At 39.3% G+C, this 23956-nt stretch overlaps 1 protein-coding gene across 11 annotated transcripts in view; it reads right to left on the bottom strand.

Annotated features, from left to right (window-relative positions):
- mef2d (myocyte enhancer factor 2d) overlaps positions 1-23956 on the bottom strand; it is a 99042-nt gene that overhangs the window by 15161 nt on the left and 59925 nt on the right. For 6 of the 11 annotated variants that reach the window (XM_026184141.1, XM_026184143.1, XM_026184144.1 and 3 more), the window contains 3 exons: positions 22140-22547; positions 14430-14661; positions 10520-10576 (listed from right to left, as the gene is read on the bottom strand). In XM_026184141.1, coding sequence (XP_026039926.1) covers positions 10520-10576; positions 14430-14661; positions 22140-22547 — 697 coding nt within the window. The remainder of the gene's footprint in view (positions 1-10519; positions 10577-14429; positions 14662-22139; positions 22548-23956) is intronic. The other 5 variants (XM_026184148.1, XM_026184150.1, XM_026184151.1 and 2 more) reach the window with 2 other exon arrangements.

The following is a 23956-nucleotide window of genomic DNA, read 5'->3' as shown; positions in this document are numbered from 1 at the left end:
AAATTGGAAAAAATGATCATTACAAAAATATTTACAGACCTAACTATTAGGGGTGCAACGATATTCGTATCGATATTGAACCGTTCGATACAGTGCTTTCGGTTCGGTACGCATATGTATCGAACAATACAACATTTGTAATTTATTTTATCAATTTTCCTTCTGACGATGCTGTCTGTGTTGAGCGCTCAGTGAATCTGTGTTCGACTACTCCGCCTAGGCTGCACTGTCGAGCGCAGATCCACTGAGCACTCAACACAGACAGCATAGTCAGAAGGAAGAGCGCAGGGCAAGCTAGCGAGACAGAAGTTAAGCTCTCCTTGCAACAGGCAAATTGAACGTCATTCAGATCTGGCGTTTGGAATTATTTTGGTTTTCATGTGACGTATGACCCTGAAGGTAAGCGAGTCATGGACTAAAGTAAAACAGTATGTTGAATGTGCCATGCAATGCTCAATTACATTGGTGTGAACTAGTGTGTTAGCGCAGTTAGCTCGTTAACGTGTTGGCCGTCTAGCCCCATGCACGGAGTGATCGGCGGTAGCTCGTTAACGGAGATTTGCCGTGTTGTGGCGTTAAGGTCATTTCAACGAGATTAACCTGAAAGCACTAGCGGGAACACAACGAATATGACTGCACATTTACGCCGACATCATCGTAGTGCAAAGACAAGTGGAAGCAGACAAAAAAAAGCAAGCATGCTACTAACTTTAGCCGAGTCATTTAGACAGCTGTTAGCACATGATTCTCCTTATATGTTTAATATGCTGCTGAGAATATAGCCCAGAAGAAGCGGATAGTATAGCTTTTATTTTGGAAAGAGACATTTCTCTGTAATAAACTCTCTTTTCCAAAGATGAGTGATTCCTCAATCAGATACAGGGCTCGCAATATCGCTAGCCCGACGTCCCGGAGCTAGCGATTTTTTCAGTCGGGCTACCAAAATCTATCTCTTCCCTGCCCGTCGGGCTATTGTAGGAAAAATATATGTCAATGCTTTTGCATTCTTTCGGAAATGTAGCTGGGTAATTATGTCATTGGCATCGGTGAGCCACTGTCAATATGTGACATATTGAAGTCGCGTTTGAATTTGCGCTTGTTTTTTTGCTTTCACTTTGCAATCGTGCGAACTGTGTATAGAGAGCGACAGCACTGATCTGTGAGTGATGATAATTTGTGCACCAATTCCTCTGACATCGTCTTATTAATCGTTAGCTTACTATGCAAACATGACAAGTGAAATCTCCCGCAGCAAGCTTAAACATGTGAGAGGTTGATCGCGCAGAGAATCGCTGAGCTTATGTGAGTGAGTGTGTAAAAGCATTTCAGTTCTGCTGAGCCAAATAAGACAGGTCAGGGTGAAGAAGTGACAGCCAAAGAAAAGCTTACCACAAAACGGAGAAGTTATGACAAATCAGACTATGAGGCAAAAAGAAAGTGCAGCTTTATGGTTTCATGGACAAAAGAATTTCTGTGGCTGCAATATGATGAGCTAAATAACCAGGGCTGCACATAAGTGGTCCGCAGGTGCGCATTCGCTGTCAAAATAAAAAACACGCACAAGGGTTAGGGTTAAATTCAAAAACTGTACTTTTGAGTTAAAATATATATTTATAATTTTAATAAATGACAAATTAAAAAGGCATGAACATTTTTTTGTATCGAAAAAATATCGAACCGTGACACCAAAGTATCGAACCGAACCGAACCGTGAATTTTGTGTATCGTTGCACCCCTACTAACTATGTGTAAATTGATCTAAGGGACTTTATATATAATATTTAACTTCATCTCTTAAGGCTTTCCTTCCAAATCATTTATTAAAATGAACAGATGTCAATTTGCCAAAAAATGAAGAATTATCCAATACACAAGATGCTTAAAAGAGTGCATATTAAGAAATTAAACCTGTTCTGATCTCACATGGAAGTCTGGTAATGTTTGTTTTGTGTTTTAGTTAATGAGAAATGTATGAAAAGTCAAAGATAATTTTTTAAGGCCATCTAGTCCAGATGAGTAGCTCACTGATAAGTTTTTAATAATTTCAACAGTGGAGCTTTACAAGGTCTTAAATATGCACAATACATTTAATTACGTTTAAGGTTAAATGAACTGGTTTTAGTCTTTTCATGAGGCTTGTTGACAGTATTCAAAGATAAAATAACTTCTGGTTTGCAGTGTAAAAGTTCTCTCCCCCTTGTTCTTTTGATCTTTAACGTCGATCAGGGCATTCCAGTAACATGTCTGGCCACATTACAGCATGCTACACCTGTTGAACGCACCCTCCTTTGAAATGGCACAACTGCCACATTCCAAACCTGAACACTGCCACACAACAGTTACTCTAAGAAACAAAGCCTGATTCGTGACGTGCTTCTGTCACAGAAAAACACTGCACGATACAATGCTGCTTCCTCTCCCATATTTACGTTCTTTTCTATTAGTAGGTTGTGTAGTGTATTTAAGATGGGTGTCGTTGGGGTTTTTTGTCTACTGTGTTTACCTTTGTTGCCTATTCATGTTAAATCAAGTTTAAAAAATTAAAACGAACGATGGATTTGGTGGTGATGTGGAAGATGGAGGATATCTGCTTGTCATAACAACAAGGCTCCAGCAGACAGCAGCCTGTTCGAGGCTAAAAGACAAGTAGGCTCAAACGGAGACTCAGTCACAGAGTATATAAAAAGGGGGACAGCAGGGACTTTCCCAGCCCTAACACACACACACACACACACACACACACACACACACACACACAGTATTCCCCTTGGACAGACAAGGGATATGTGTGATAGCAGTTCTCCATGACGCTGCCTCCAGACACAGTGGCATGTGACTCTGCTTCATCTCAGTCTCACACACACACCTCCCATAAACGAAACCTCACAACAACAACTAGAAGCGAACACTACCTCTGTTATCAGCTCAGCGGGAGGGAGACCGGGCAGAGAGGGAGGAAAGAGGAAAAGCACAATAGGAGCAAAGGAAGGAGTAATAGAGGGATAAATGGTGGAAAAGGGAAGGAGGCTTGAGAAGTTAAGGCAAAGCTTCTTAATGTGAAGCACCTTTAGACATCATGTGAGACAAAGAGACAAAGAGCTTTATAAAAAAAACAAAACAAAAGAAAGATATGAAGATGAAAAGTAGACCCTGACAAATAGATTTTAAAAAGAGTAAAATATGATTAAATATAACCTAAATAGGATTAGATGAACATTATGAAAGAAAATAAAGTTACAATACAGCTATAGTGTAGTACATGATAAGACCAAATTTACCCAAATTAAATTTAATCAGAGGCAGAGGCAAATAGAAAAATCCTCAGACTTGATTGAGCTGCCGTAGACTTGAACTTATCTGAGACTTTGTTGAAAATATATGAAGGAAAAAAACCCTGAATGCTGAGTCTTCATGTTTAGTTTTGACTCTGGGGATATTAAGCAGACCTGTTCTTGTCCTAGAAGATTTGACAGGTCTGGATAGTTCCTGACAGAGCAGTATCAGATTTGTTCTTTGGCCCTAAAACATGATATAGACAAAGAAAAAAAGCTGGAAACAAAAAGAGATAAAGCAGAGCTTAAATAATTGCACTGTATAGTATTACCATATAGTTTATGTTATTTCCTCCAAGTAGGAAAACAAAACAAATCTTCAATAACCCCTCAAAGAAAAGAAAATGATCATTACAAGAAAAAAAAACAAAAAACAAAAAAAAACTATTAGCCTTTAAACTGAATTTCAAGTGTGAAGAAGGAAGGCAAGAAATGATAGAAAAAAGGAGAATTAAGAAATTACTCAGAACTGTGGGAGGGAAAAGAGAAAGGAGAGAAGGAGGAACCAGTATGGTCAGGAACAAAGGAGACAGGGAACAACCAAAGAGTAAGGTATATGGAAAAAATCATTAGGAGGGAAGGAGAGACAGGACAGAGAAGGTACTGGAAGGACATGTGAATGCTGGGAGGAAAAAAAGATGTTGCAGAATGCAGCAAGGTAGAAACAGATGGAATGAGACAAGCCAGGAAGATAACAGTAGAGGATGTCAGAAGAAGGTACTGTAAGTCAAAAGACAAGAATGAGATGAAGCAATACGAGATGATAAAAGAAGAAAAGGATGGTGGAAGAAGTAGGACGGGAAGCAAGGAAGTAGACAAACTATGACCACGACAAGAGGACAAAGGAAGCTAGCAAGGAAGAAAGAAAGTGGGCTTGAAAAGTCATTTGTAAAGAAAAGACAAAACAGGATAAGGATGGAGATACTGAAAGCAACAGGGACAGAAGAAGGGGGGAAGAAGGAGGAAAGAAAAGATGCCAGCAGGTAATGAGGTAATGAGACAAGAAGCAGAGGGCATAAAGTGACCACATATTAGATATGACTGAAACAGAAAGGGAATACAGGAGGAGTGGCAAGAAAGCTACTTAGGAAAAAGGAATGAAGCACATAGGGATGAAAGGGTATCTGGTTACAGAGGCGGGGGGGTGGAAATAAGTAGCAACAGAGGAGGAGAAGATAATAAGGGAGGAGTAGAGATGAACAGAAAGGCTAGGAAAGGAAAAAAAAGCATTTAGGAAATGAGGGACAGAAGGTAGAGAGGTAATGCGAAAGGAAAAAGAAGAGTTTGTTTTTCAGCATCATCTGACCAGTGAGAACACCTGTGTCCTGTTGACGCACAGTGAACCCTCATTACATCAGGTGACTCGGGGAAATTCTGCGATCCTCCGTGTGTTTCATGCTGCACAATGTGCACCGAGCACTTGTGCATGTCTCTGATGGAAATCTGTTGCTGTTCACATTGTGTTCATGGCTCTGTGTAAACAGAGAGGGTGGTGGAGTCGTGGCGATCCAGAGTCAGGAGTTACAAACAATGTGAATACGAGTGTGAGCCTCTGCTCGAGTTTGTGACGCGTTTTTCACTCGCCCTCAAGCCAACTCCAAATCCCCTTAGAGAAAATAAAGATGGAGTGCTGAGATGCTTGTGTAGCCCTGTATGTGCATGGATATCTGCTTACACTATACTAGACAAGTGTTGGTTTTAGCTGGAATTTGGAGATGCAGATTACTGACACATTTTTGTGTTTACTGAAGTCATTTTTACAAGACTCCAGACGCATTCTTGTTTGGACACTAAGGGATGAAAAATGGTAAATTGTGGAAAAATATGTAACAGCAAGGAATAAAACACAAAGACAGTATAAAACATGGTCCCCCATTTCCTTGGAACTCTGAATTCTGAAACATCAACATCAGCTTTTTGAATGCTGCCATGCTTTCTTTTTTCATTTTGTTTTTTTTATTTTGAACGACAGAATTTAACTATTCAATTCTTTTTTTTTTAATTACTGGAAAAACAAAATTGAGAAAATAACTTGAAATTTCGAGTTAGGCATCTTAAAAATTTGTGTTAGCTCTGCCAATCAGGAATCTCAGTGAAGGAAGTAATTTCCTTGTTACACGGAAGCAAATGGTGCAGACACGCACAATCAAAATCCAGGTAACATGGAGATAAGCTTCCTTATTGGCAGCACTAACTCGAGATTTCAAGTTTTTAACTTAAAATTTTGAGATACCTTAGTGAAATTTTTCAATTTTCTTGGAATTTGGAGTTAGGCATTTCCAAATTTTGAGTTATTAAGTCAAAATTTTCTACTATAGATATAAATATATATATTTTTAGTGGTGGAAACAAGCTTCCATATTTACCTTATGTGGATTAAATGAATTAGAGGAGCAGATTCTGATTAGGAAGCCTATGAAACAACATGGCCACACCATAACTCATTAATTCAAGTGGATGAGTTACAAAAAAACCACCCCAATCAGAGCTGTTATAAAGGGGGAAAACAATGCAGCATCTGCTATAGGCATGCTTTCAATTGTTGTAAAGTCTGGCAATTTAACACAGCAGTCTATAGCAGACTTCCTTTTGGAGTTAGCCGCAAGTGGTCAAAAGAGAAATGTCAGTTTTTGCCACGTCCTCTTGCCTTCATTTTTCAGCTTTGGAGGTTGGCCCTGACCTTCAAAATGTACTTTTAAAAAACTGAAATCTACAATACAAATAAATCTGACTTATTTTCTAACATAACCAGCAACACAAAACAACTTAGCTTTACACGTAACTGTGAAAATCAACCGAAGAAGTAAAGGATGTATAATCCCATATTTCTAGCTGTATCTAGTAACAAATAGAAATTTGTCTTGATCTGCTGAGGTCTGGAGCTTTCTGCCTTGCCCACAGAATGCATTTGAATCGAGGGCACAAATGAAAATGGAAAAATGAAAAAAAAGATAAAAACCTACAACTAAGGTAAGGCAAAAAACAAACATACACATTTTTAGAGGAAAAAACTGCCCTACTTACAAAGAAATGTGAATTTTGAATAACAGAAAAGAAATTCTTTTGTGTTTATCTCTGGTCTTTGTTTTAATTCCATGCTTGCTTGTTTTCTACCCTCTCAGTATCTCTTTTACATTCTAATATAATAACAAACAGAAACTAAATAATTTTTATGTTTTCCTAAAAAGAACTACAAGAAAAATGTTAGACTTAACAGAAGAGTTCAAACTTGCAGATTTGTTTTTGTTTTTTATTCCAAGCAGTTAAAAATAGCATACGCTTATTGAGTTGTGGACCCCGTGTTTTCGTGCCGAGTCGTGAAGTGACTGTATTTTAATACTTCTTGTGTTTATATTTATTGTTTACACTGAGCATCCAGAAGCTCACATGAATATAAGTCCTATTCTGAGCATGAGTCACAGAACCGCTCTGAGACATCTGTGGCTTTATTTGTGTACGTTGACTGTTCGAATGCACTTTTCCATATACTTTACATGTGTTCTTGTCAGTGTCCGGGTGAACATGTGTGACTACCGTCAGTGTGTGTGTGATGTCTCTTATTACGCGAGGCTGGGCGTGGGAATGTGTGGAATGCTGGGTGACGTCAATGGTGACATTCCCGTAGCACTGACTCCCTGGACAACAGCTGAGAATGACAGATTCAAGAGGAGGGGAGGGGAAGAGGAAAAAAAAAGAGGGGAAGAAGGGAGGAGAGAAGAAGAGAATGGAGAAGAAGAGATAAAAGGAGTAAAGCAGAGAAAAGAAGAAGATGGGAGAAAAATCTGAAGAAGTGAGGAACTTGAAAAGAGTGGGTTGTACAAAAAAGTAAGAAAGTAAGCAAAAAATAAGACTCCTAGGTATAGAAAGAAGACAGAAAAACTGGGATGAGGAGAGCAGCCATAAAGTGAAAGAGGAAACAAAAGATCTGGAAGAAGGGAGGGAAAAAAATAGGTAACACTGTCAGGATGGTAATGGGAGACACAAAAGATGAATAAAAAGAAGAAGAAGGAGCAGGCAGAGAGTGATTAATGAGATGAAGGAGTGAGATGGGAGGACGGAGTGGAGCAGCCATCCGGGTGGATCAGGTAACCTTAGATGAGTTCTGGTACAACGAGGTTTCATATTTCGACACACGAAGGAGTCGTGATGTGTTTACAGAAGTCCTCGTGGTCACATTCATCCAAATCGAAACACAGATATCCACCTACCTTCTGAGGGTCAACTCAGCACAGCCATTGACAACTAAACAAAGGCTTATTCTTACAAGAAAAATACAATGTGTGAAGAGTTTAATAAAGTTAACAATGACTCATTTCTGAAATACTGTTAAAAACAGCTCTTTGATCTTCAATAACAAGTCCAATTTACAGCATTATTAGTCAGGACATGACTTTAAATGCTTATTTATTGAATGATGACTTGCTTTTAGCAACACTTGGTAAAAAAAGAAAAGTCTCCACACTTTCATTAATAGCTTTGAAAAACTAATATCAATATTGAGCCTTGGCTTTCGAGTATTCCTCTCATACAGTGCAGGGAAGTTAATATAAATGCATTGATTCATTTTGGCCCACCTTACCCTGAGACAATGCGTTTATCAAGTGAATATAGACAGGAAAAAAGCTCCACACCTTTCCACCATATCTATTACTATGGGTTTGCTGGCAGTATCTTTCCCAGCTAATGGGATTTAAGGGGAGAGCTCTGGCTAGTGTCAAAGTCACCTCTGAGGAGAGTCCTTTGCCAAGACAGGGGACAGTTGGATCGGGGGGTGGGGAGGTGCTGAAGGTGGTGGTGAGCGGGGTGGGGCGGTAGATTATTCTAGAGAGAAGATGAGGGGGAACAGCTGAGAGAGACAGCATGAAAAGGGGGGGAGGGAAGCAGTGCAGCTAGAGGGTTGAATTGCGGGTGAGGGGTGGTGGGTAAGCACGGGAAGTGGTTTAAGTGAGGGGAGTTAAACAGGCTGCTCTTTTCAGCGCCAGATGACGTTGGAAAGGTGCGGGGTGGACGCCATTAATCCTATTTTTCAGATTTCCAGAACAAGATTTGACTGGTTGTTCATTTTTTTTAAGCTTGCCTCATTACAGACCATTGAATCACTCCTACGATTTGTTCAGTGATTAAAACAGATCTGGTCTTGTGATCACTGGAGTCTGTTTCCCTTGGTTGGAGAAACAATCAATCAATCAAAGCTTTGTAGGTCAGGATTAATATACAGTACAAATGCTGAGCAGACGTCCGATTCCACTTTTATATTAAGAAGACGACAAGAAATGATCCTAAATGATAAGAGTCTTAGTTTTGCATGGATGGAAAGAGCTTCATTGACAACGACTGTTAAACTGGCTAGTGCTTAAGTTATTACACTCTAGCTCCCAGCTAATCACGTTCTGACACTTTGCTTGTGTCCGTATGTGACAAATACTATTTTAAAACAGTGGCTATACTTTTATTGTTGATTTCTAATATTAGAAAGAACAAAAACAAAGAGAAGTGATGCATGGCACAATCATTGTTTTAATTTTTTTTTAAATTTGATAAACTTTAGCTTTGTTTTGGTTTGATTTGCTTCATTTCCTTGGTTACCGTCTCACGCCAGTGACAAGATCAACAAAGCATTTTTGCCAGATGCCGAGGGACTCCTACTGAACTTCACTGGACTAACCCGCACAATTTAAAGTGGCATGCAGTTTGGCATATGAAGTCTGTGGGTGTAAGTGCGTCACAAAAGAAACAGTGACTGATGATGTCTACGTTAGATACTAAACAGGAAACGGAGCTGACAGAGAGAGCTGGTCAGTATATGTTGTTGTTCATTTCTTTCACTGTGATCCTCTGATGCACTGAAGGGTCAATAACAAAACAGAAGATGCCCGTATACACGCAGCCTCTGTCCACCAATCAGGATGCAGCATTAAGTGGCCATAATTGGTGTCGCTTAGCATTGCCAATCAATATCCAAGTGGCAGTTTCGCCCATTTTCAATGACACTTGTGTTATGTTTAGAGGGACATAAATCTCTAAACTCTCTTCTCAATGTACCACAGTACTCACGATGATGAAACCAAAATTAGTGAGACTGACTATTGATCGTTTGGGTCAAAATAAAGTAGAAATAAGACCCTTATCACCCTCACCAGGTGACATCAGCACAATGTCAGGCTGAATAAATGAAGTGAAACAACACGGCACTTTAGTGCGATTAGCATAGCTCACACCACCTTTTAAAAAAAGGACAGTTTACCCACAGCAAAATAATATCGACAAGAAAAAGCATCACATTCAGTACATAAAAAATAGTGGAAAAATTTAATTCAATTAAAAACTCATTAACAGTATCATAATTTGAGTATTTTAACATGCTATCGGGTGTTTTACATTTCTTTTTTTTTTTAAATATCAAAGCTGCCAATTAAAAGTGAATGACTGTCATAATAATAATAACAATGACAACATATTCAGTAGTGGATTCAATCTTTTGTATTCAATACCTTGAGTTGCACCACAATTTAAGCTGCCATAGAAATCATGAATCTGAGTAAACCTGAACTTACAGTTTGCTTCAAATACATTTATCAGTACTCGGCTCAATTTTCATAATTCATTAAACTGGCACTAAAAATGAAATTTCGAACTCACTTTGAGATTCATGTGTCACATTAAAGCCGGTAGACCCCAGACTGGCTTTCTAATATTGCCGAAGATTTGAATTTAAAAAACAGCTGAGAAGCTTCACAGAAGTTATTCTGTAACATCGACAGTTTCTTTTCCTCTTTTTATTAAAGTCTCTGCTTGCCTTTCTCCCTCACAACCTGAAACCCATTCTGTTCTTTGGACTGTTGACAAGCAGCTTGTACTGTGACCCTCAGCTGTCGCCAGTCAACAGGTGTTTCATGCTTGTGCTTGCATTTGTGAGTTCGTGTGTGTGCGTGTGTGTGGCTGTTTGAGTTGGCGTCCGAGTTGTGTGAGCCTGCTGCCACACAAAATATTCTGCATTGCTCTGTCTCTACGTCAGTTTCAGAAACCATGTCTCTTTAAAGAGTCCAGCCAAAATACAGAAAGCAAAGAGGTGTGTGTGTGTGCGCGTGTGTGTGTGTGTGTGTGTGTGTGTGTGCGCGTGCGTGCGTGCGCGCATCTTTGTACCAAAACTGGGATAAAAAAAAAGATAAAAGAAAACATTTACTTACGGACTGGACTCGGGCACGCTCCATTAGAGTTCCCCAAGTCTCCCCCTAACAGAGCACCTGGGATAATAGGAAAACACACCACGGTCACATAAATAACGCTAAATATTACCTCACATCAAACAGTTAATCTGAGTAGCACTAATCTAAAATGATGCATGAAAAATGAAATCATTAAATCAAGTATCATTAAAAAGTCCTACTGCAATCGATGCTCATTTCACTCACTGAAGGACCATAATTGGTTTCAATTCTGCATTTCCAGTTAATGTTTAAGTGTTAGTTTCATTACTTCTCAATGGCACTTATGTGATATTTTGAAGGGAAAAACTCTGAAAGACTAAATGCTCACCTAAAGCTAATTAAAAGTACAATATTATTTAAAAATGAAAGCTCTTCATTGGGAGGAAGACAGTCCATGTTTACAGTGTATTTAACTGCCAGTCAAACTCTCTTGTTACATATTTAAGATCATCAGAATAAACAAAATGTTATATCCAAAGGTATTTCCTCATTCTCCTCATAGGATTACTATGAGGCTACTGGAGTGCTTAGAGACATTATTCTAATGTTAATTTACTATAAATGTGTGAATGTTGAAGCAATTCTACTTTAATCATAAGTAGATGAGTTCTCCTTCTCACGGTTATTGATCGGCACAAACCCACAGTGATATTAACAAAAATCCTGACTTTGGAAAATAAACATCAAACACATTTTACCCTTGCAGTGTAGGTTTGAGAGATTTATCTTCAGAGATTCACAAGCCGGTCTTTAAAATGCTCTGTGTCCGATAACACCAATGTGCGAACATCACAGCATCATATGTGCTGCCTCCTGCACGCTCTATCCAAGCAGCTCTCCCGCCTAAATCACACAGAGTATTTCCAGTAGCGCGAAGGTGTCTGAAGCCGACCATTTCCTGCTGTCTGTCACATGTGAGCAAGGACAACTGTGGAAAATACTTTGCTCTGATTCTCCTGAAATGTGCATGTGTGACAACTGATTTTTTATTTTGTTTTGTTTTAGCTTAGCCCCACCAACAGCGCATCGCATCAAAGTGAATATCATTAAAGAAGCTGTGTTGCTGCTAAATGTTTAAAAAAGCAGGTTTGTAATAACACAAACTTGTGAGAGAGTTTTTCAGTATTTTTCCCAAATAACCAAAAGCATAAAACGCATAAAATAGTAATTTCACTGTTGTCATAAAATTAAATCTCATGTGCTTTGTCTCTAAGCACAGGAAACCGAGACATTTTTATACACTGCAACAGCTACATACATTTATCTTCATTCTAGCAAACATTATGCTTGCTTTTTCCTCACATCGCAGGCAGCATTTTTTCTGCACTGACACTTATTTTCCCTCGGTTGGTGCAATTTCAGTTCTTTGGCTCCAATGCGCTTTAGAAATTCGGGGTCATTAGGGGTGACTGAAAAAAATCTGGCTGGACAGACACATGGAAAAACACCAATAAGCAAAGACAATGAACCCAATGCAACTCTGATAATGTGGGATGCATAAAAGGGTACAGCGATGTATTTGCACTGCTGAGGTTATGAGGAGTAAGGGGAGGGGAGGAAAGGGGCGTCCATTACTGCTACGTGAAACCCACTTGCCTCAGAGTACGGCATGTTATGAAAGATGCTGTAATGCATTTGTTGCGAGTTACATCACCTAATTCTGACTTGCAATGAGATTACGCTGGTCGGAACAAAGCTTGATAAGTAACCTTGTCTGAGTCGCAAAAATGGGGCACGAATCCTTTTAGTCAGAGGTTGAAGGATTGGTTTGCCACACAGAGGCAGCGGGCGCACGGTGTACCAGCCAACCAGTCATAGAAATGATGGATGTCTGTCATTATAGGTAGTGTGCACTTATTTCAACAAGCAGAGGAGTTATTTAGACTGATGGAGCATGCAGGCTGCACAACACATCACTGGTCATTTTGCTGCTTGTCGACTCAGAAGATTCTCTATTAAAACGCTGCTGTTACATAAACCGTGCTTCTGCATAGACCGAGGGCACTTTATGAAATGGTCTTTAAGTAACTACATCACTATGACAACCATGAGTTTAAAAGTGGTTCAAATCATTTCAGTTACAAGAGACATTTAGAAACCAGTACAATAACATGTTTGTCCACAGACTGACTGCTTGGGATGCAAAAAAAAAAAAAAGGAAAAAGAAAAAGGAAAAAAAATACAATTATTAAATGTCAAAACGAAACATTTGAAAACCGATAAAAATCAACTGTACGGAAAGTAGGCCAAACATCGACGGAGAACCACCAGCCACAGGTTTACACGGGGATTTGAGCCTCATATGCATAACACAGAGTGTTGACAGATGCTGCTAATTAACATTCAATGTGGCGTGACCCATATTTACAACAGTTTGCAGGTCATGTAGTTACTGAAAGTCCTTTTTCAAAATCCTTGAGACTAAGTGATTGTTTAATGAAATCAGCAATGTCTGAAAGACCTCTTTGTTCAATAATGTTTCCCTTCAAAATAAATAAAAACCGCTAAACTGTATTTCAAATGTTCAAAAAGACATAATTCAAGGCAAACTATTTTTGTCATCATGCAACGACACTAAGAACATTTTCCACTGACATGGCGTTGGTGCCAGTGTACGACTGGTTTCTCGCACTGTCAAGACTAAATAGCCCACAGAAGCACCGCACCACAAATCCGGCGCGCCCCATCATCAACATCGGCAGAGAAGGGAAATCATCAACGTCTGGCAGATTCAGCCTACAGAATCTGTATGCCATATTTTACACCCATGGAAATCACCTCAAATTCTTCGAGTAACAATGCATAATGACCGGTTATCAAACCTGACAAAATGTGGGCTGATTTCCAAAGACAGCAATGCAAAACTGGTTGTGAAACTGCACTGGCACCACACCGATAAGAAGAAGATGTATAATGACACCGTGGTTGCACGGAGTCTTTCTAAGAGGTTCAATCTGACTTGGACTCTATGACACAGGGGCAGCTGCAGTGGTCAAAAGGTTTTCCAGTTACTGTTACTTTTGTTGCATTTTTCCCCTCAAAAAACAGTTTTTTTATTTTTGTCTGTCATTAAATATGATAATCTCTTTGTGTGAGCTTTCACAGTGAACATGACTACACTTGTCAGGTTTTACAGAACTCTAAGGTTACACAAGGTTACGACTGAACTGCATTAAAAGCTGGAACACTGAATGTCAAATGGTTATCGGCCATTTTACTGAACAAAGAATTGCAGAATTTTAAGAATGATGTATTTCTGGCATTATTTAGATTAGGGGTACAAGTATGCACACATTTGAGAAACAGTGGCAAGCTGCAGCCACTAAAAGAAGAGGTTTTTAGTGGGTGCAGCCGAAAACAACAAAATATGAGATTTTAAAAGTTTTTTTTTAAAATGTAAAAAATAAATATATATATATATATATATATATATATATATAAAATCATATTATAAAGACTTAATGTAGCCAGAAATTTCTAGTCTGTTCATTTTCTTTTTAAATATTGTCTCCATGTTTTCTCCAATACTTGTCAATCAAGCAGTGTGGGTGGCAGTCTAATGGCTTTTTTTCTTTAGTTATCTTTTGAAGAAGTTTTGAGATTTTGTCAGTTTGTCTTCTTTGTTCTTCAGTCTATCTCAAAACTGTCGATGTTTTCAAAAAAAGTAAAATTCATCAGTTGCCTAGCATCAGAGGATCCTTCACTGACAAAACCCAATCAATGTTTAGAACTGCAAATTGAAAACCTACACTGTTGATCGATCAATCAGCTGCTGGTATTAAAATTGGAAGTTTATGTATGAGAAGATGTTTCAGATGATTATTATAAGTTCACATTATCAATCCACACAGAAAACAGAGCATTTTATTTTGTTCATGCTGTTTCTTACCTGCACTGGCTGGCCGCTGTGGTAACCCTGGCGACACGGTGTTTCTCTGCAGAGCGGGTTGCTGTGGGGAAAGGAGCCGGGGATCTGTGAGGGTGGAGGTGACAAAGGAGGTGGTGGTGACCAGGGCGCCGGAAGGGTTGTTACTGAACTGAAGGGCCGCCGCTGCCGCTGCGTTCTGGTTTGATACTGGCACGGTGACTGGCATGGAGAAGGTGGGCTGTGGGACTGTAGACTGGTGGAATGACAGGAAGAGGGCAAAGATTAGAGTGTGGCCATGTTTATCCACCCTCACATATAATTATATATTATAAAAAAAATAATGAACAGGTGATCAGTTAGTGATCAGCAGCAGTGCAAACAAGCCTGCAGGTCACACACACACACGCACACACACGCACACGCACGCACACGCACGCACACAGCTGCAGCAATAAAACCGATCACAATGAGAAGAGTCTTCCCAAAACGAAACTTTAAAAAGTTACACAACAAAGGAGAGTCCTACTTTAAAGCAACAACATAAAAAGAAACGCAAGTGGAACATCTTCTGTTTTGCACGCTAATTATTGTTTCAAGAATTTGTAGCTATTCTTTCAAGCTTATTTCACCTTGATAAATATATTTTTCATTTAAAGGGCAATTTGTTGTGAAATAATACAGTAGTGAATTATTTCAGTAGTTCAGAATTACTTGAAAAGTAGAATTTTTTTTTTACCCCAAACACTTTATCTGATTTGAATTTGGCTCCTCTTCAAGACTGTCTCCTTTTGCTCTGCTGGGCAGCTTTCAGTGCTGTTGCAAAATTTGATTTTAATTAAAGAAAAATGTTTGTATTGTAAATTTTATTGTACATCCAATATACATACGAAGAAGGAACTTTTAATCCTTGCATAATGACTGATGTCTCCACTTTTTAAAGTTAAAAAACAGTTAATAATTAAATAAATAAATACAGAGGGGGGGGGGGAAAAAAATCACTCTTCCCAAAACTAGAGCTTTGTATTCCAAAACAGGTCAGTGCACAAGAATAAAAATAGTATACAAAAAAAATTGCAAAAAACTGATTAGCATTGGGAATATTTGTTTCCTACACTGATAGATATTTTCACCTGTTTAAAGAAAATCAGATTCAAAAAGCTCAAATGCTGACACAAAAATAACTTCTTAAGTAGATCTTTGTTTTTCAAAGAAATCATTTATCATCATTAGCCTTAATGGCTAAAGTAATGAACAATAAACAGGAGTCCATGAATTCTGAATATCATATCATATGTTTCAGATCTAAAACTTTGCAGTTAGTAATAACTTTTAAATCATACCCGTAAGATATTAAAAATGATCCTCAATAACTGAAATCTACCTACACTGCATTGGTATTCTGTCACGGTGAAGATTTTTTGATTCTTTGCTTGTTTGTCAAGCTTCACTCTTGAGGCAGGAAATCAATTCAAAAGTATCAGACATGTCTGATGTTTGCTGTTTCTACTGTGCTTTAAAAGAACACAATTTTGTTTTGGAAATAAAACTCTTCAAAACAACCAAAAACACACACATCAAATCTCAAACACACGCAGACGCACCCAAACGCAGACACACGCACACTCACTCACTCAGTTGTCATGCAAGGTGACTTGGTGAAAAGGCCAAAAAGCTGTCTCGCCTTTCACTTTTCATGCCAGGTTAAAACTTGTCGCAGCAGCAGCAGGTTATTGCATCGGGTTATTGGTGACATTTCATAGCGTGCTTGTCACATTCCAGCAGCATCCCACCACCCCCACTGACATGTGCTCATCACTGGGGATTTAAGGAAATATTCAGCAGGAGCTTGCCTACCAAAATGGGCTTTACAATATTACTCTTGTTCTCAAAAATCCTGAAGACAGTCCACCTTTCTGTTCAAAAACGTATCAACTGCACTTTTTTTTTTTTAAAGAAATGATCAGTCTCGTCACCTGAGTTGATGAAGTGTATGACCAGACGTCCCCGAGTGCAAAAAAAGAGAGAAAAAAAAGGAAAATCAGGGGCAAGGACCTCGGGTTGTCCAGCAGTCCGACCCATTTCACCCTGTTCCAACTCAATCTGAAATAAGGACTTCTATATATAGAATATGGGCCACCGCTGCACTGTACTGTACTCAAACTGCCTGGGACCCAGTTTAATATCAAGGAGGACGAGGGCACCTTCCTGCCCTTGATCTCTACCTCTTTTCCCTCTGCACTGCATTGGAGATCACACGAAAATAAGGGAGTTATGGGACTGAAACCAAACCAAGTGCTAGTTTATTCAGTCAAATCTCAAAAATTGTTACTTGATCATAGGTTTTCCTCAAACAACTAAACAACTTTTTCCCAACTAATAAAGTGGTCTTTTTATATAAACCTCAACAACAAAAATAATCATCTTTATTCATTATTTTATAATTAGGGTTTTTTTTCGTCACACAAAGTCTAAACAGAGTAAAAACTGGCCCTTTTTTCATAAAACAAACAACAAATTATAGTTCCACAAAAAACCTTTCAATTTATTTGCTATGTTAGCCTTGAAAAATGACTAATCTTTATTAAATCTTCCAAATACATGAAATGTAAAATTCACTCTTCAGCCTACAAAGAGGAAGTTTGCAAAGCAGGCTGTACAGAGAGAGCTGTAAGTGGCTAACAGGGAGAGTGAAGAGAACGGCTAACAGCATTGCACCACTGCACACAGGCCAAGCAGAAGGTAAAGGAAGGGCATGGATAAATGGGAAAGGGTGGACAGAGGTGGGGTTAATCCAAAGTGGGCCAGAGGTGTATGAACGCAGAGCATAAGGATCCAGAAAGAGTTTATCCCTACAGTGCTTGGGAATGTTTTTTTTTTTCTTTTCAGTAATAGATTTCATTATATATTTTTTCTTACTGGGAGAACAACTACAAACAGAGGACAGAGCTGGAGTCTTTGCTGACGGCCATTTTTACCGAATACAAAGCAATCAAACTGTCACCTTTACCTGAGCCTGAAACGCTCTACTTTCCCATTAATCAAGTCTAAAACTTACTAAGCTACAGTTAAACTACGGTTAGAGAGAGAGAGAAAGATGGACTGCAGTCTGTATTTACAGATTTAAAGTTGGAATAATGGAACTGTGGTTTTAAATAAATTGACAATAAGTAATAGCATTCAGGACAGAAAATATCACTGAAGACAATGTGACCTTGATGGTATATTTGTGGTGATTTGGAATTATGAAAAATAGGATTTGAAAAAATCTAATTAGACGTTAGAAGCAGAGTCAATTTTTAATAATAATATAATAATTATAAATATCGTTTAAGCCACTTTAAACTGACCTATGAATCATTCAAACACAAGGTTAAGCCAAGGTATGAACCAGTGTTGTATCAATCAACCATCTATCAGCAGTCTTTTGCAAAAACATAATTTGTTCCCAAATTTAACAGTTGAACTACAGAAGATTCTCAAAAGTAATATATTTGGCAGGCATAAAACAGCATTTTTTCACAAACAAGGTGATTCACCAAAAATTTTGAATGTAGGGAAAAAAGGATAAAAGAGGGATAAAAAGCTGAGGTATAGCAAATAAGACAAGGACTGGACTGAAAAATCAGTGGCCACAGCTTTTATGAATCAAAACTTAAAATCTTTGCTTCAAATGTATGTTAGTTACATGTACGGCCATCTGTAAAACATGGTGGACACTATATCATGGTTTGGGGCTGGATTTAATTTCAACTAAAGAAACACAAAAAAATATGACCCACCATGCAATACAATCTAGAAAGCATCTGATTGGTAAAATCACTATTTTTCAGTAGAATATATCTACAGTAAGCGTCTAGCTGAATAGAACAATGTACACTAGAACACTATAAGTCAAGGATTGGCCTCCAAACACCTAAACACTGCTGAAGCAGTGTGGGATCATCTTAACAGAAATCAAAAGGCAGAAAACATTCAAAGAAGAGCTTTGAATGTCCTTCAAGAAACCTGGAGAACTATTCCTGATGACTACTTAAAGAAGTTCTAAGAAAGCTTGCGTAAGAGAGTTTAGTAGTTATACCAGATATTGCCTTCCAAGCTTGTGATTGCATGTTTCTGTACCAACTTCCTATTATCCTGACTGAATATGAAAAATGAGAAATGACTCAAGAGTACCATGCATACCTTAAAAAACAATCCTCTTCAGCTGTCTGTCTCTTTATTGGTACTTTGTAATACATTTAGCCATCGACTGTTTGCTGCTCGCCACCATTCCACAAGACCTTCATATCTGTATCAGCCTCTGGTTGCTAGGAGATTGGTGACATAACTCCAAAACCTCTTCATTTATTCTGTAAATATGAATTTTAAATTTGTCTTGACCCTGCTCTCCACTGTGCTACACTGAGAATTAATCCATGTCTTTGGCAAATTACAAGAGAATTTACATCTGCCCACTCTGACTCCATTTAACACTGCTGCTCCTAATTGCAGAGAGGAGGGTTAACTGGGTACTGCTCCTCATCCTGTGGATTTAGCACAGAGGATGGGAACCATAGAAAAAAATAACAAGAACCTGTTAGGTAAATAATTGACTAGGAGCTTTTCCAGAGGCTCATGTGAGGAAGCTTAAGGCCTCTTCTGTGTGAAGAGAACAAAAAGAGGGGAGAGAAGGCTAACCTATTTTCCCTCGGAGGAGCTCTCTCAACAAGGGTGTGTTTCCTGGATGCAAGGGTAAATCAGAATGAATTAAACTCATGGCCTAGTTTCCCTTTTCCTCCCTCTTGTCCTGAAAGCCTTTGAAAGTTTTCTCTTTTTTCCCCTTTTTCAACTGTAGGATTGTCGCATCGTATTTGTAAGAGGCTGCAGATCTGAACACAGATGCAACATTGGAAAAGTGTTTGACGGACCTTTAGATGTCCCAGCAGTTGACCAGTAAATTAGCTTTAGTTGTTTAGTTCTATGCCCCCCTCACTCTAATTTCTTTCTGACGTCACCAATATTTGATCCTAAATAAATAAAAAGAGGCTGAATGACTCGCGGCTCACCTTCTCCAAAACATCTGATTCTCACTGAAAATTGTTTTATTTGCAGCTCTTAACAGAAACTATTAATAGGGATGCTGAGAGTCCTCATGCTTTCATGGCATGAAATTCAAAGCTAAACTAATCTCAAAACTAAATTAGATGTGATTAAGTGTGCAGCAGTTTCAATAACACCATGTTTCACTTGACATTCATACCAAGCTTATACAGGAGACAAAACATTCAGCTTCTTGCTGAAAGGCACCATGGAGGTGGTTGTTAAAAGGCAGAAATCTATTTCTTATTCAATTTCCTGGCCCAGAATCTCAGAGCCAGAAAAGGATCAAACCAGGGGCCCTCCGGTTAGGAGAAAAAAAACAAAAACCCAAAGCTCTTTTCTCTTGCCTACTACAGTGCCAGTTTAACAGGAAAAGATACGTTAGCTGGGGGCTCGTTTAGCCAAGTGTCCTGCCCGTTCTCCCTCACCACTCTCTTCCTACCTTGGGAGGTATTTGAGTACAAGTGGGATTAAGCTTGTATATCCCGGCCCCTATCTGTCATGCTGGGGATTATGATGCTGAGGGGAGGAGTGGCAGGTGGTGCTGCATGTTTCTGATTACTGGTTGACCGTGAAAGGTGTGCTGGAAAACCAGACAGGTAGGCAGGCTGACTGGGACACCGAGGGGCAGAGTGATGTCGGGGCAGCTTGTCGCTAGAGTCATTTGCTAGCAGCGTTACGCTAGCATACAAATGGCATGAGCCAAGAGCTGTAGCTCTCTAAGTGCAGTAGATTGAATCCGCTTCTTCTTCTTCTGTGGTTTTCTCTTTTGAGAAAGTCTTTTTAGAGCTATTTGTCTCACACAGCACAGAGAGGCTGATGGAGGCAGGGTGGATATCAGGAGGGGAGAGATTCACTGAGCTGATTAATCTGAGAGGCAGCTCATTTTCTCCATTATGCTCTGATGTATGTGAGATTTTAGTAAATTAATATTAACATTAGCACTTGATGTCATTTTGAAGAAAGCCTTTTCTTCCCTCCAAACCACCAGTGTGTTTTTTATACTAGTTTTGTCCATAAAACTGCTTTTAATTTAACAAATAGTGTGTTTCAAGCCTTTAAACTGAAAACCAGGCGAAGGCATAGTCTTTCCATCGCTCTAGCTGTAAACTAGATATGTAGCATTATACATTGTTCATAATTATATTGCTTTTCACAGTCCTATTTTCATAAACATATGAACAATTACAATTACAATTACAGCATGATTATGAGACTAGTCATGCATACCACAAAACAAGCCTAATACAGTAAAGAACAACAATAAGAAAAAAGAAAAACGCCTCCACCCTCCATAAAGGTGTAACACCAAAGGTGTGACTGTAGTAAACAACTACTGCCTAACTATTCTGCAGAACCTCAAAGTGACTGTGTCCCATCCCAAGCGACCAATCAGGGGGCCGGCAGACAGGAAGAGGAGCTGTAAATTAAGTGCTAGTCATTAAAGTGACATTAATGGCATTATTGAGCAGAGAGGAAAAAATGAATCACAGAGAAATTGGCAAAGAAGTAGAGCGGTAAAAGGGGATTGGCAGAGCGCCAGTCAGGAGGCAGAACCTGGATAATGTCAGGAGCCCATCGGAGGAACAGGACTACACTGGGACTAAAGTGACCTCAGTAATGCTGCTAATAACAGCCGGTTATCAACTGCACTCTGGCTTTCTATGTGTTATCTGAGAAACAGACACAGCCCTGGTGGATACAGACTATCTGAAATTGCAACGCTCTTTCTTTAATGTTGCTAAGTATTACACAATTGGTGCATTCAGTCAAAAAAAAAAAAATCTGACTGCTCGAAGGCATGCTCCAAACGTGTTGATTATTACCATAAAACATGATTTCCCCTTGCAATATTAGTTGCTATGCCAACTTTTGTGAGAACCAGGGACCTAGTTATCGCTCCTCTCCCTCTGTTGTTTATTCTTGTACGTTTGCGAACTTGCAGAGGCATCAGAAACATTGTATTAAAAGCCATAATACTCCTGAGAATGTGCTTCACTGTGATGACTGTAACTTCAGATGAATAATCACAGTTAGCATGCCCTATTTGGTGTCATGCTGCTTTTTTAAGGATCACTTTCTGTCTTACACATGCGCAGCGCTGCAAAAAACAAAACAAAACAGCAAAAAAAGAATATTATTTGTCTTTTTTATGAGTCCTAGGAAATTTAACTGCAGAAAACGAATCTCCATGTACCCCATAAATTATGTCTATCTGAGCTATGTTACTTTAAAGTTATTATATTCGTGTTGGTTGTTGAAAAGACCAAACAACATTGGAAACACAACTTTAGGCTTTCTTACAAAAAAATAATACCATTCCATTAATTAATGATGAATGTGAACATTAGTTAAAATTTTACTTTTAAGAGGCTTCCCTTATGAACTTGGCTGCTCTTATTTCTTGCTGAAGCACACACCATCAGTGGGGTGGGGTGGTTGTGGGTAGTGATTTGGGGGATGGGGATAGGTGCTATTGGTAAGCGGTGAAGTAGAGAAGGTAAAGGAGTGGGGAATGGTGAAGGCGAGTGCTCTGTGAGTAGTCAGGCCACCATCAGCAGCCGGAAATCTCCGGTTGTCCGGTCAGCGGCAGCAGCAAGGTACCAACATGAAGAGGGGGCAGGGTTACGCAGAGTGGTGGGAGGTACTCACTGACAGCCTATAGTTCTGCATCATTTTATCAAACTCCTCGTCAATTTTTTTGTATTTCTCTTCAGTGCGGGGGGTGAGGGAGAAGGGCTCCTCGGGGTCTGGGCTCTCAGAGTCCCGGTGCTCTTTCTTGTTCAGAGCCTTCGATCCCCAAACAAAAGAAGAGAAGGCAGACAGGGAGAGAGAAAGAGAGAGAGAGAAAGAGAGAGAGAGGAAAGTAGAGAAAAAAGGGAGAAGAAGAAAAGGGTAGGTTAGATAAGGTGACAAAAATGTGATTGTACTCACGCCGTAGCGCTTGAAGAGGCTGTCCAGGTCCTCGGTCTTGCGGTCATTTAGCGGGCTTTGGTCGATGGAGTCGTCGCCGTCGGGCTCAGGGCTGTTGCAACCGTTAAAGCCTTTCTTTCGCAACGTCTGAAGCGGTTAAAGAGGGGTAGAGGAGGAGAAGGAAGCACATTTACATTTCATTTTTCCATGCACATATTGAAATTAGCACACAGTGAAAGATTTTCATTTCTCAAACACAAATGAACATCTTGATTGCATAAAATGTGCTGACTCCTACGCTATTCATTGTATAAACATGAGCCAGCTAAGGTCAGATGGAACAATTTGACCCTGATGATGACATAAAAAGAGTTTGTCTTTTTTTCCTTGCAGCACCTTCTGTGAGCAGAAAAGCTGCCTTACAGAACACACATTCTCAACTTCAACCTTTGAAAATCCTCTGTCGATTTGTGAGGTCAAAGTTCGTAACATCTGCCACCCACCTGAAAGCAAGTTATTAAGGAAGAAACTGTACTTGCTTATCCAGCAGGTGCACTCAGGAAGTTATGGTTTAAAGGGCTGAAAAACTACTGAGTCTTATTCCAACCGCAGAAAGCTTTCAAATCGGAGGATGTGGTCTGAGAGAACAAGGCCAATAAACTATGTGCATGTCAGAAGATACAGCGAGGCATCACACTTGTGCACACGTTGGCTAATCAACAGTGTTAGTAATTGGTGTGAAGCTTTGCACTGAGGAATGTGGTAAAGTAAAGCAAAAGGGTAAAGGGTGAGCTAGGAAGCATGTGCTGGTATTAGCACTTCAGCTAACGGCAGACAGGTTGCGTCAGTGTTCGCACACTTTGGAAAGGGCGAGAAATGGAAGAGGGAGACCGACGGGCGAGAGAGGGAGATAGAGGCTCTTATTTTGAGAGGATTGTGCTAAACAAGATTTGCTGTTAAGTAGCTTTGCCTGGTGGGCCCTTGACCACAGAGCCAAGCAGAGAGATCCTCGTAGCAAAATGGATCTTAAACTGGAGCTGGAGATCCTACTGTGGTCCAAATACAAGCTTTAGCCTTGAGTGGTGCGAAAAGAAAGAAATCCCTCGCCTTGAAATCTATCCCAAAGGAAAAATAGACTATAACCATGGCCAAAAAAAAGAAAAGAAGAAAAAAGACTCTAGTTCTCACTCCAGCAAGTCATTCCATCCAAAACATTTTTTTATTGAATAAAAAAAAAAAAAGAAAAAGAAAAAGGAGGGGAGGGGAGGGGAGGGGGCATCTGTCTGCAAAGCACTATATTTTAAGCAGCACTCTGTAGAAATCAACTGATTTCAAGAATTATCAAATGACCTTCAGTGTCTTACAAAAAAGAAGCATCATTAAGTCATAGGAAAGTGGCTGTTTAATGAACAAGCAATCACAGGAAAAGAATTTCTTTAAAAGCTCGTAAATCTAGTTTCTAGTATTAACTGTAATGTGCAGTCATGTGAAAAAAGTGAAAAACTAAGTAAGCTCTTATTGCTTCCATTGGTATTATGAGATTAAGGTGCTGCTAA

Source organism: Astatotilapia calliptera, chromosome 11, assembly GCF_900246225.1.
Source record: "Astatotilapia calliptera chromosome 11, fAstCal1.2, whole genome shotgun sequence".
Classification (NCBI taxonomy): domain Eukaryota; kingdom Metazoa; phylum Chordata; class Actinopteri; order Cichliformes; family Cichlidae; genus Astatotilapia; species Astatotilapia calliptera.
This window is presented reverse-complemented; position numbering and strand designations above follow the sequence as displayed.